Source organism: Eretmochelys imbricata, chromosome 8 (genome assembly GCF_965152235.1).
Source record: "Eretmochelys imbricata isolate rEreImb1 chromosome 8, rEreImb1.hap1, whole genome shotgun sequence".
Taxonomy (NCBI): Eukaryota; Metazoa; Chordata; order Testudines; family Cheloniidae; genus Eretmochelys; species Eretmochelys imbricata.
In genome coordinates, this window is record NC_135579.1 from 29,580,246 (window position 1) to 29,592,331 (window position 12,086).

Below are 12,086 nucleotides of genomic sequence, written 5' to 3' on the forward strand. Positions count from 1 at the left end.
AACAACAGCCAAAGTTTTGAAATTCTCCAGAAAAGGGCAGGGAGTCCTAGCTCGGGGGCAGTCTGCATAGTGGGCTGTTCTAGAGCCATGGATCCTGGGCACTCTGGGGTCCACAGCTCAGGGGCAGTCCACCTGGTGAGCTGTGTAGGACCTGGGATCCTGGAAGCTCAACTTTGTGACAGACCACCAGGTGAACTGCAGAGGAGCCTGGGTGCTTAGGAGCTGGGCTTCCCAGGCTCATGGACTGTCAAACAGCTGGAAGCCTGAAAGCCCAGGCTGGCAAGGAGCTGGGCAGGTGAGTTTATAGGAAGTCAGAGAGGTTTCCATCAGAACTCTGCCTGTGTTCCGTTGCAATTGGGTCAAAATTGAAATATCTCCATGGAACATTTAATTTTTGATTCATTTACTTATAGATGGGAAAATGTTCTATCATAGAATTTCCAACCAACTCTATTTAGTATATGATCCTTAGTGTGATTTCTTGAAGACGCACTCTCAAATGCTTGTTAGTACCTCCCTCTTGAGCATCAACTAAGAGACATTCCTTAAAACACAGAACAGATCACCACTCTAGCTGGAGACTCCTAGAGTTATTGCCATCTGATAGCTGCCTTGAGTTGGATTTGAACAGGAAGCGTAGAGGTGCATGAATCTGCAGTCCAAATCCTTGAATATGTTAACAAATAGCAAGGCTATTTAGTGATTAAAATTCTACCAAGAAAACGTCTACCTCGTACCCTCTCTAGCCCAAGTATTGATGTGGTCACTACAGGATTTAAGCAGGGAATGGAACATGATGGAAAAGGTTTGCTTAAGAAATTCAGGGGTTTCTCTTATATTTGTAAGATTTGGTCCTGCGAAACTGCATGCTTACTTTGCTGTAAATATCAATGTCAGTTCAATAGGAGGCTGACTGATTTGCAATAAAAATACTTGTTGAGAAAAAAAAGAATAAGGATGAAATAGAAGAATAAAAGAACTGCTATGCACAGAATAGGGTTTATAAATGCTCATGCAATTTTTGTTTTGTCCAGGCTGATCTTTTCAGGTACTTCTCTCTCTTTTTCTCTCTGTTTGTTTCAAATACAGAAAAGATTCAGTTGGAAGGAAGCCAGCATCTAACCTCAGGCACTGATTAGTGAATCTGTTTGGAGAAGCACTCTCATCTTTGACAGACAGCAAGATTTCCAGGAGTCTGATATATCAGCAGCTGTCAGAATTGGAGACTTGAAATGCACAGGCTGACTTATGCAGAGTTCATCCACCAACAGACACAGAACATTCAGAACCCTATATTTTGAGGGCTGGATATGCTGTGGGTGAGTGGGTATACATATCTCAGCTGAAAAGGCTAGATCTCCACCTACCATCCCAGTTGTTTCTCTGATGGAACTTGCATGTTCTCTAGTGGGGCGGGTGCAGGACTTGGAGCCAGAATCTCATGAGGTCTCATTACAGCTTTGTGTAACAGAAGACTCATTTCTACAAACACGTGAAGTTTCACAAACAGCTTATTTGGTAACAAAACATGGAAAACTGTAAAACTCGGCACATCACTGGGAGAATGATCCCATTTTCACAGGAAAATTTTACAACAACAGGATCAAGTGAAATCCCTCACATTTTCTGTTCCGTTGTAAGTATTTCACCCACCTGCTCTGTGCATGTGTGTGTGTGTCATCAAGCACAAGTGTTTTATGTGTGGCTATTAAACCACACACAGATATAATAAAAAAAAATACATGGAGTTGTCCTCAAAGCATGCACACTAATCATCCAAGTGACAACTTCAGTCTCCTCCTTCCCTTCCTTATAATCATTTTCTGTTGTCTTGACTTAATGTAGAACTGATCCTACAAACACCCACTTCCTGGTGCAGTAATTACCAATGTGCACTGTTCCACTGATTTCAAAGGGACAGCTCACAGTATTAAGTGCGGTTCTGGTTACCAGGTGTCTGCAGAATTGACTCCTTACATTGCACATTCTTTGGGTAGGGAATAAGTCTTTATAGGGTATGTGAAGAGCCATATCTCTAGTGCTAGACATGCACAGAGTGTATATGGGCCTGATTCTGATCTCACTGTCACCAGCAAGAATCAAGAGTCTACGGAGTTCCACAGACATAAGCAAGATGAGATGAAGACAAGAAATCACTCCTGGGTTAAGATTTTATATGCCAAGCTTTTTTTCAATATGAATTTTATGGCCAGTTTACAGAACCTTCTAAAATGGAAATGGAACAGAATGACTTGGGCTACCATAAGAGTCTGTATACTGAAAAGCCAAAGGGTTTTTTTTGTTTTAAATGAAGGCTACAGGAATTACCCTCAAAAGCAGGTCTTCAGTTTTCCCCTATTCATTGGGGTAAAGTACAGAACATCTAGTAAGTATGTTTACCCTTTCCGCCTGCTTAGGTGTTTGCAGATTTAAGTAAGCTTATTCCTATCATCCCCTTTCCTAGAAAGGCTGGATAATGTAGGAGGGCTGTGGTTCTAGTGGTTCTTATCTAGGAAGTGACAATAAGAAATCTAGCTCTCTCACTGGATGTGTAAGCTCAACCCTTTATCTGCTCTAGTACGCCACAGCGTGGAGAGCCAACAAATCAGAGTGACATTTCATCCTCATGTACACTTTTTTCAGCTTCTCTGTCACTTTGCCCCACTTACATACCCCACATCTTGGTGGCAAGTTGGGCTTGATGCGATTCCTCTTAGCTGACAGCACTGCTGTGCCTCTGTCAGACACAGTGGTCGCTGCAGAGTGATACAAAGCAGCCTCATCTACAGGCTGAGTGGACAGCTCCTCTCCTACCCCTCCAAGCTCTCCTCATTGCTGCTGGCCCAGCGCTGAAACCCAGGTCGCTCACGTACTAATAGAATATTGGTCAAGATGCTGAGCCCTGAGATCTTTTCTGTTTTCAAAGTAAGGAGAGAATACTTGAGTATCTGGCCCCAGCCCATCTGGAAGATTAAGAGCACTGAGCCATCAGTTCACACAGTAAATGGTGGATAAATACCACATCTTGAGGCTTGTTTGAGCAATTGTAGGAAGAGACCAGATATTATGCAGAAAGTACACACAGTCTGAATGATGAGCACAACTCTCTGCTTACCTGAACCCTTGGGGGCAGACACAGGTGTAGCCATTGACTGCATCTACGCAAACAGCACCATGGCGACATTTGTGGCTCACACAGTCATCATCGTCAGTTTCACAGTGTTTGCCACTGTAGCCAGGTAGGCACTCGCATCTGAAACACAATGAAGATCATCATCAGTAGGCTACATCCCTAGCATCCATCGTGATAACACACACTCAGGTCAATGTCTGATTAGATCAGGGTATATGGTTCACGATGTAAGGATGGCAGAGATAACACTCTTAGAACAGTCAAACAAACAGAGAGCTAAACATTAGCTTTCAGAACTGCTTGAGCTCCTGTGACTGCTGGGGTTACACATCTTAGGGAATCAAAGCAAATGATTTCAACAATTTCCATCCCACCACCAACCTCAGCCTGGTCCAGTCCACACAAGAGATCCACTTCCTGGACACTACAGTGCTAATAAACAATGGTCACATAAACACCACCCTATACCAGAAACCTACTGACCGCTATTCCTACCTGCATGCCTCCAGCTTTCACCCTGACCACACCACACGATCCATCGTCTACAGCCAAGCTCTGCGATACAACCGCATTTGCTCCAACCCCTCAGACAGAGACAAACACCTACAAGATCTCTGTCAAGCTTTCTTACAACTACAGTACCCACCTGCAGAAGTAAAGAAACAGATTGATAGAGCCAGAAGAGTTCCCAGAAGTTACCTACTACAGGACAGGCCTAACAAAGAAAATAACAGAACGCCACTAGCCGTCACCTTCAGCCCCCAACTAAAACCCCTCCAACGCATTATTAAGGATCTACAACCTATCCTAAAGGATGACCCAACACTCTCACAAATCTTGGGAGACAGGCCAGTCCTTGCCTACAGACAGCCCCGCAACCTGAAGCAAATACTCACCAACAACCACATACCACACAACAGAACCACTAACCCAGGAACTTATCCTTGCAACAAAGCCCGTTGCCAATTGTGCCCACATATCTATTCAGGGGACACCATCACAGGGCCTAATAACATCAGCCACACTATCAGAGGCTCGTTCACCTGCACATCCACCAATGTGATATATGCCATCATGTGCCAGCAATGCCCCTCTGCCATGTACATTGGTCAAACTGGACAGTCTCTACGTAAAAGAATAAATGGACACAAATCAGATGTCAAGAATTATAACATTCATAAACCAGTCGGAGAACACTTCAATCTCTCTGGTCACGCAATCACAGACATGAAGGTCGCTATCTTAAAACAAAAAAACTTCAAATCCAGACTCCAGCGAGAAACTGCTGAATTGGAATTCATTTGCAAATTGGATACTATTAATTTAGGCTTAAATAGAGACTGGGAGTGGCTAAGTCATTATGCAAGGTAGCCTATTTCCTCTTGTTTTTTCCTACACCCCCCCCCCAGATGTTCTGGTTTAACTTGGATTTAAACTTGGAGAGTGGTCAGTTTGGATGAGCTATTACCAGCAGGAGAGTGAGTTTGTGTGTGTATGGGGGTGGGTTTTTGGAGGGGGGTGAGGGAGTGAGAGAACATGGATTTGTGCAGGAAATGGCCTAACTTGATTATCATGCACATTGTGTAAAGAGTTGTCACTTTGGATGGGCTATCACCAGCAGGAGAGTGAATTTGTGTGGGGAGGTGGAGGGTGAGAAAACCTGGATTTGTGCTGGAAATGGCCTAACCTGTTACTCACTTTAGATAAGCTATTACCAGCAGGACAGTGGGGTGGGAGGAGGTATTGTTTCATATTCTCTGTGTATATATAAAGTCTGCTGCAGTTTCCACGGTATGCATCCGATGAAGTGAGCTATAGCTCACGAAAGCTCATGCTCAAATAAATTGGTTAGTCTCTAAGGTGTCACAAGTACTCCTTTTCTTTTTGCGAATACAGACTAACACGGCTGTTACTCTAAAAGCAAATACTATACCATATAATTTTTCTTTTCCAGGTCTGCTAAAGAATGGCATTGCATGGTCATGTACGAGCTTTCTTTTTATATATGAGATAACTAAGTTAACTTGGTTAAGCTTATTAAAGTGTTTGACATGTTACTGACTCGACATTTAGAAGGACTCTAGTTTCTATTTTAACAGCATCTATTCAGCTGTCTGAGTCCCAGCAGGAATGCCGAGCACAGAGGTGACATACAGGAGTGTCATTTTGGAAGCCAACCTGGGAGATCCCGGCCAGTGGAGGCCAGACACATTGCAGAGGTAGTACAGTCCATGCAAGAATGGGAAAAGAGGATCCTTATAGTTTCTTTCTTATGATTTGAGCTTCATTCGTAGCAGCCACTAGGGACAGAGAGGTCTTCGGCCTTCAGACAGAAGAGAACGTGCACGCAAATCATAAATGAAGTCATGTAAATGACTTTGAAAGGCAAAAGCAAATTTAAAGGAGGTGATCATCAGTTTTTAGTCCACCACCTGTTTGCTTTTTCACAGCAGATACTCTATGGGAGTAGTAACAACTGAATGTTTCCAAATCACATCTCCTGCTGAAATACTGATGCAATACCACTTTCCTGCCATAAGGTGGCAACTCGCTCCTAGGATGAAATGATATGGGATGCTACCAAAACTGCAAGCATCGGCTTTTTTATTATTATTTTTTTTTATTACAGTTGTTAAGTTTGTTGTGTTAAGGTTGTGTCAGCATTTCCATTATAAACCCTATTTTCAGAGGTTTATAACTTGACCATAAAAATGTGCTCTAGGCTGAAATTTGGCATCCAAGGTCTCAGGCCAGGAGTAGATCTTTTTGGAAAGTTGAGCTGACTCTTTCTGAGCCTGTAGACACTAAATTTTAGTCTGGCTTGAAGGTATTTTAGTCCATAAACCATATTTCACTTCTCCCAGCTGGATTTTATTTCACAGCTGGAAAATAATAAGCATATCACTTAACCCAAAACAAAGGGGGAGTCCCAATTATCTCCCAATGTGCATGTGTATTTTACAGCACGTAGGTCTGTATCTCCCTGAATTCTGGATTACCCCACTTGGAGTGGCTATGATCACAGCTTTCACACTCTTAAGGGCAAATATAACCTCCTCTCCTAGCTGCAAGGGTCCTTGGAATGGGTGCAGCTCCACTGGGGATGGGCAGTAAAAAGGATGGATAGAGGTAGGCTCTGTAGGGCATGTATTCCATGTGGCATAAAGCCCTGACCCACATGAGCTCTGTGGGGACATGTGCAGGGGCAGGAAGGATTGAGGCATAAGCAAGGCAAGGGAGGTGGCACCTGAGGATCCACTGCTATGCAGATACTCCTGTCAAGGGCCAAGGGCATTATAAGATGTTAAACTTCAGATATTAGGCTGAAACCTCTGCAGAGAGACTCCATAATCCTCTGTGTGTGTTTGTGGGGGGGAGGGTGGGGCCAGGGGGAATGGGAAGGAATGGTAGAAGAAGGATTTCTCCACTCCCTGGACAATTACTGGGTGCTGGGTTTAGGATTTGTTCCTTAATGAGAACGTGTATGTGATTAATTATCACTTGGTGTTCGCCCATCAGGGAATTATGGGCCCACTCTGACACAGTGCCAAGCACCGTCAGTTCCCACTGAAGGCAATATATGTTGAGGGCACTCGACACTTTGCAGGAGTGGCCACTTGTGACGGGGTGTCCACCCCACACAAGTCCTGAAGGGGGTAAGGTGGCTAGGCGAGCCACCTGGAGGAGGAGCCAGGGAGTAACAAGGGTTAATTAAAGAGGAAGTGCAGCTGGCCAGGAACAGGAGGGGCCTACATAAAGCCCAGTAGCTGGGAGTAGAAGGGGCTAAAGAAAGAGAGGTGGCAGTCACTGTCCGGGTGAGAGAAGGCAAGGTAGGAAGTAGCCCAAGGATACAGCAGTTCCAGACTGTGCAGCCCTCAAATGCTTGTTGTAGGGTCCCTGGGCTGGAACCCAGTGTAGAGGGCAGGCCTGGGTTCCCCTACCAGCCACTGGGCAGTGCCGCTGTTAAGGGACAGTGAAAGAGAAGATGGCCTGGGGCAGTGGGTCTCAAGAAACTTTGAGAACGTAACCCCTCTCCCTGCCCCAGGAAAGGGAAACTACAGTGACCTGGCCAGAGGGCCAAGCCACAAAGTGGGAAGAGTTGAGACCCGAGACAGTGAGACACAGCGAGAGTGACGGAGTGCAACCACAGGAAGGGGCATCAGCCTGGCAGTGCTAATCCCCAGACACATCCAGAAGGAGGCGCTCCAGCAGCGAGTGGAACACCCTGTGACTCCCTTGTATATGATGATTCTCTCTCTTTTAGGCATTTGTAAGTATTAATAATACTGACTCTTACGTGGCACATTTTATCCATCGACAAGACTGGTAAAGCAGCCAGCCCCATAGTATCTAGCCTTCTATAGCCATCTGTAACACACCTAGCACTGTGCTGCGGCTGAGTAAGGTGGCACACATTAGTCTAAAACCAAAATAATCTTATCTGAGAAAGCAATGTGAGTGACTGAAAAAGTAGCTAATAGAACAGAATCTAATAACTTAGATTCTGCAGTTATGGCAGCCCTCAGGGGCCAGAAATGGGCGGGGCATGGGGTGGTTGCAGTTCAAAGATCTGATGCTGTGCAGATCCACCAATTTCCTTCTCCACCCTCAGTGTGGTAGGGGTCCAGGTAATGGCCAACACAGGCACTCTTTAGTTGACATTCCACCTCTTGATGTCCTAATGGCATGCAATACGTCTTGGTGGCTATAGAAACAGCGTGAATAACATAGTGTTGGAGATAATAAAACAAAACCCAAGACCATTCCTTCCCCAAACTCTGTAAGAGCTGAGCAAAGTTTTTCAGCAACGTTTCTGTCACTCCTGCAAACAAATAACTTGCAAACAAATCTAAAGACTTTGTGGGGGGAAATGCAGCATTTAATCCTGTTGTTTTTTATTGATCCCTGTTGTCCTAATATAAAATGATGTAATAATGAATGATGTGCAGTTTCTTATTCAAAGCTGCCATGTATCACTTTTATGATGTGTACGGCCATCACGGTAATGATGGAACCACCACTTTTCTCTGCAGGGCTGCATTAAATCAGTGTTCTATGCTGTCAGGTGGTAATTCCATGCTTAGAAATAATAAAGCATATTTATATTGTGCTCTAACAGAGCCACAGTGAGTGGAAAAACATGCGTCTTCCCTGAAGTTATTTTTAAAGTCATTTCATTGCATTAGCTAATTTCTTGGTCTGGTATACAGAAAGCTGGCCTTTTAACAATCACAGCACAATAAAGATCTAGAGGCTAGAAGTGAAGAAAGCCACCTGCAATTCTAGGTCAAAAAAACCAAAACAAAAAAACCAGCAAAGAACTCAGTGCAGCCAAAAGCACATAAAAAAATGTCAGTTTGTTTCCTAAGCTGAGCTTTGGCCATGCCCTTTAGAAGCATAGATTTCTTTTCCATTCTGAAATTTCTGTTATTTTACAGTTGCTTTTTTTTAAACTTTGTCACCTCTAGGCTGGAGCTACCCCACCAAGCACTTGATGCTGCCCCCAATTTGGAGCTACCCCACCAAGCACTTGATGCTGCCCCCAATTTGGAGCTACCCCACCAAGCACTTGATGCCCCCTTTCAACCTGAGCAGCTAGTCAAATTTTAGGGTCCTGGGAACATTCCAGTTGCTTGTTTACAAGTCATGTACAAAGTCCTGCTTCTCTGAACACAAGAGGAACCAAGAACAAAAGGAGCAGTTTCTTAGCTTACAGCCCCAAGCCTCTTTAGCTAACACCAGACTCAAAAGCTCACTCTCTCTAGCTTTTTCCAGTGTCATACTGTCTTTTGCTCTTTTCTTCCCTCTCTCAGTTTGTGTGTATTCTGCCTTCTCTCTCTCACACTCCCTCCCTCACAAACCCACCTCACTAACAATATAAGCAAAACCCCTCTGCCCGCACTGGGGTGAGTTCACAACCCCCTTTTGCATTAAGTGGGGGACTTCTGATTAATCCATCCTGACAGAGTATTTGAAGGGCTTGTTCGCACGCTGCCTTAAAGAAGTTTGTGATCAAACCAGGCAGCAGTACCCCTCAGTGCAACATGCTCCTAAGGCAGAACTATCACAGAACATGGCAACATGAGTGCTTAGGCGCCTCTTGCCTCAAGTACTAGAGACACCATGGTTTGCATTGCCTGCCTCTTGGAATATATCTCCACTGCAGCTGGCAGCAAGCCTCCCAGCCTGGACAGACAGACTCATGCTAGAGGGGTTTGAGCTAGCATGCTAAAAGGAGCCATGTGGACATTGCAGCTTGGCCTGGAGCTCAGGCTCTCAAGCCTAGGGATTGGGTGAGCTCAAGAGCCCAGCTCCAGCCCAAGCTGCAATGCTTGAGCCCCTCTGAGTCTGTCTACCCCGGCTGGGAGGCTCATTCCCAGTTGCAGTGGAGACATACCCTTAGTGTCTGCAAAAAGAAAAGGAGTACTTGTGGCATCTTAGAGACTGACAAATTTATTTGAGCATAAGCTTTCGTGAGCTACAGCTCACTTCTCAAATAAATTTGTTAGTCTCTAAGGTGCCACAAGTTCTCCTTTTCTTTTTGCAGATACAGACTAACATGGCTGCTACTCAGCAACCTTAGGGTCTGACTCTCCAATGCCTCGCCAGACTGGAATGGAAACTCATAACCCCTTTCCTTCAACCACTTTGCACAGGTGAAAGTGATTACACAAGTAAAAGATAGCAGAGAATTCGGCATGTAAATTTTAGTACTCAAGCCTTAGTAAAAGGCCAATATACCCCAGGGACCAACAGATGCCTGATATCTCAGTGAACCAGCTGATGAGTGGGGCTGGAATAGCCTGGAGGCAAGGGGTAAAATTTTCAAAAGCACCAAAACGACTTAGGACTTGGAACCTAAGTCCCATTTTCAAAAATGACATGAGCACCGAGGAACCAAAGTCAACAGGACTTAGGCTCCTAAGTCACTTAGTTACTTATGAACAGTTTACTTGGGCCGTCTCTGCTGACAAATATCTGCTCTGGAATGCTCTTCCCTCACCAAATACCAGGACATCTTCCCAGTGAGACTCATGGGGTTTTCACTGCCTAGCTTTTTGTTTGGCGAGGGGCATTTTACTTACTCTTATGTTTGGGGAATGGGTACAAGGGGTTTGTTCTCCTACACCTGCTCTGAGATTTATTAGACTATGCTCTGACTTGGCTTCAGACCTGTGTTTTCTTAAGCACTCAGAGGCTTTCAGACATGGATCACCGTAAACATTAATATTAATTACTAATCAATTTTTGTAAGTCCAAATACATACTTCCTGCCTGAGTGAACTGGCACTGTGTCCATCCTGGAGTTAATGGGTTTATTGTCTACAAGTGAAACGGTGGACAAAAGTGGCCAAATGTATGCGATGGTGCTGCTGCTTGAGCCAGTGTCATTCTGTATGTTGCACTGCAGTACCTCATATTAGATACATGCCATGACCACAGGCATATCTAATATGTGCCAGAGACATGGACTGCTGAATAGACTGGTAAAAGGATAAGGAGCTCTCCATCACTAGGTTGCTGGTTTGAATTTGGCCCAGGACAATAGCAACCAAACGTTTTCATAACCAGAAAGCTGCTGCATGTGAAATCACTAAGTGGTCTCCGTCTATTTCTGAAGGGGCAGAGGGTCCATATAAAACTAAAAACCAGAACTGTCATTCTGGCTAAAGGCCAAGGACTGTTTGGGCAAAGGAGCTAAACTATTCTCAACCCTAGACACGGCACACACCCCGATATGGAAGGGCCCCTAGTAAGGCAAAGTGGGGGAGAAGCCTGCTTCACCACTGCCTGTTAGGTACGTGGTCTTTGAATAAATAGAGGAACTAAACATACAGTTTGGGAGGTTTTTACATTATTATTTCATTACTACTGTTCTTACAGCAGTACCTAAGGATCCTGGATGAGGGTCAGGACCCCACTGCGTGTGGCACACATCATAAAGAAACAATCCCTGCACTAAAGAACTTACAACTTCTGCAATATCACTGCTCTGCAAAAGAGTGAACTGAAAAAGGTGTGTGTTATCTACATTCAGTGCTGGGGATTAATGACGGGTGGGATTATTCCTCCGTGGTGGATAGTTCCGAGAGCGTGCCCAGAAATGGTGCAGCAGGTTCAGTCCGAGGCTGTCTCATCCTCTCAAATCTCGAATGACACCGAGTACTTTGAGTTAATTTATGAATGTTCAGTTCTGGAACCTGTCAGGGAACTCTGAACCATGCTACCTCTGCCTTGTAACATGCTGCAACTAATGGATTAGTCAAATAATGGATAGCTGAATGAGGATGCCTGAAGCAATGTCAAGTAGTCAGCAGCTATCACTGTACCCTTCAGAGGAGGTTACTTCAAGAATTGTCCTAAATCATTTAAGAGTTTCCTTGCCCTCAGGAGTTGGGAGAGGCTCTTTCCCAAAGTCCTTCACATGTCAACAAGTCATGTGACCCTGCATGGGATATCTGGTTAGTGGAGAATAGTGTGGGTTCAGCTGTCTGAAAGACCCAGTGCTATAAGAACATATGTTTGTAGTGTGGCTACCTGACAATTTCACTCTGACTCTCTTTAACTGTCCTGAAATTCATGAGCCTAATTTATTATTTTTTAGCAAGCAGAAGCATGTTAGGTGCTTCACAGGACACAGCCCCTTCCCACAACACATGCTAAGTTAGACACTGATAACAGTGAAGCTAAGATTGCTACTGCAGCATATATACCTCCTTCTCCCGCTCCAGTTTGGATTGGGCAAATGCCCTGCGCTGTGGCCTCTCCATTTTCTTTCTAATCCCCCACAATCCAAGTGGCAAAATCAAAGAACAACCAGGAAGGGACTAAGGTGGCTATGTTGTCAGCTTTGGCTGGGCACGCAAGCTGGCTTCAGCTTCCCTATAAGCTTTCTTGAAATCTCCCCACCTCCTCACTCTTTCTCATGTTAGAGTGTGGGGGTTTTTTCCCA

The 12,086-nt window shown here is 44.7% G+C and overlaps 1 protein-coding gene across 1 annotated transcript in view; it reads right to left on the minus strand.

Moving 5' to 3' along the window:
• SLIT3 (slit guidance ligand 3) overlaps positions 1–12,086 on the minus strand; it is a 796,928-nt gene that overhangs the window by 38,591 nt on the left and 746,251 nt on the right. The window contains exon 30 of the mRNA XM_077823869.1: positions 3,116–3,253. Coding sequence (XP_077679995.1) covers positions 3,116–3,253 — 138 coding nt within the window. The remainder of the gene's footprint in view (positions 1–3,115; positions 3,254–12,086) is intronic.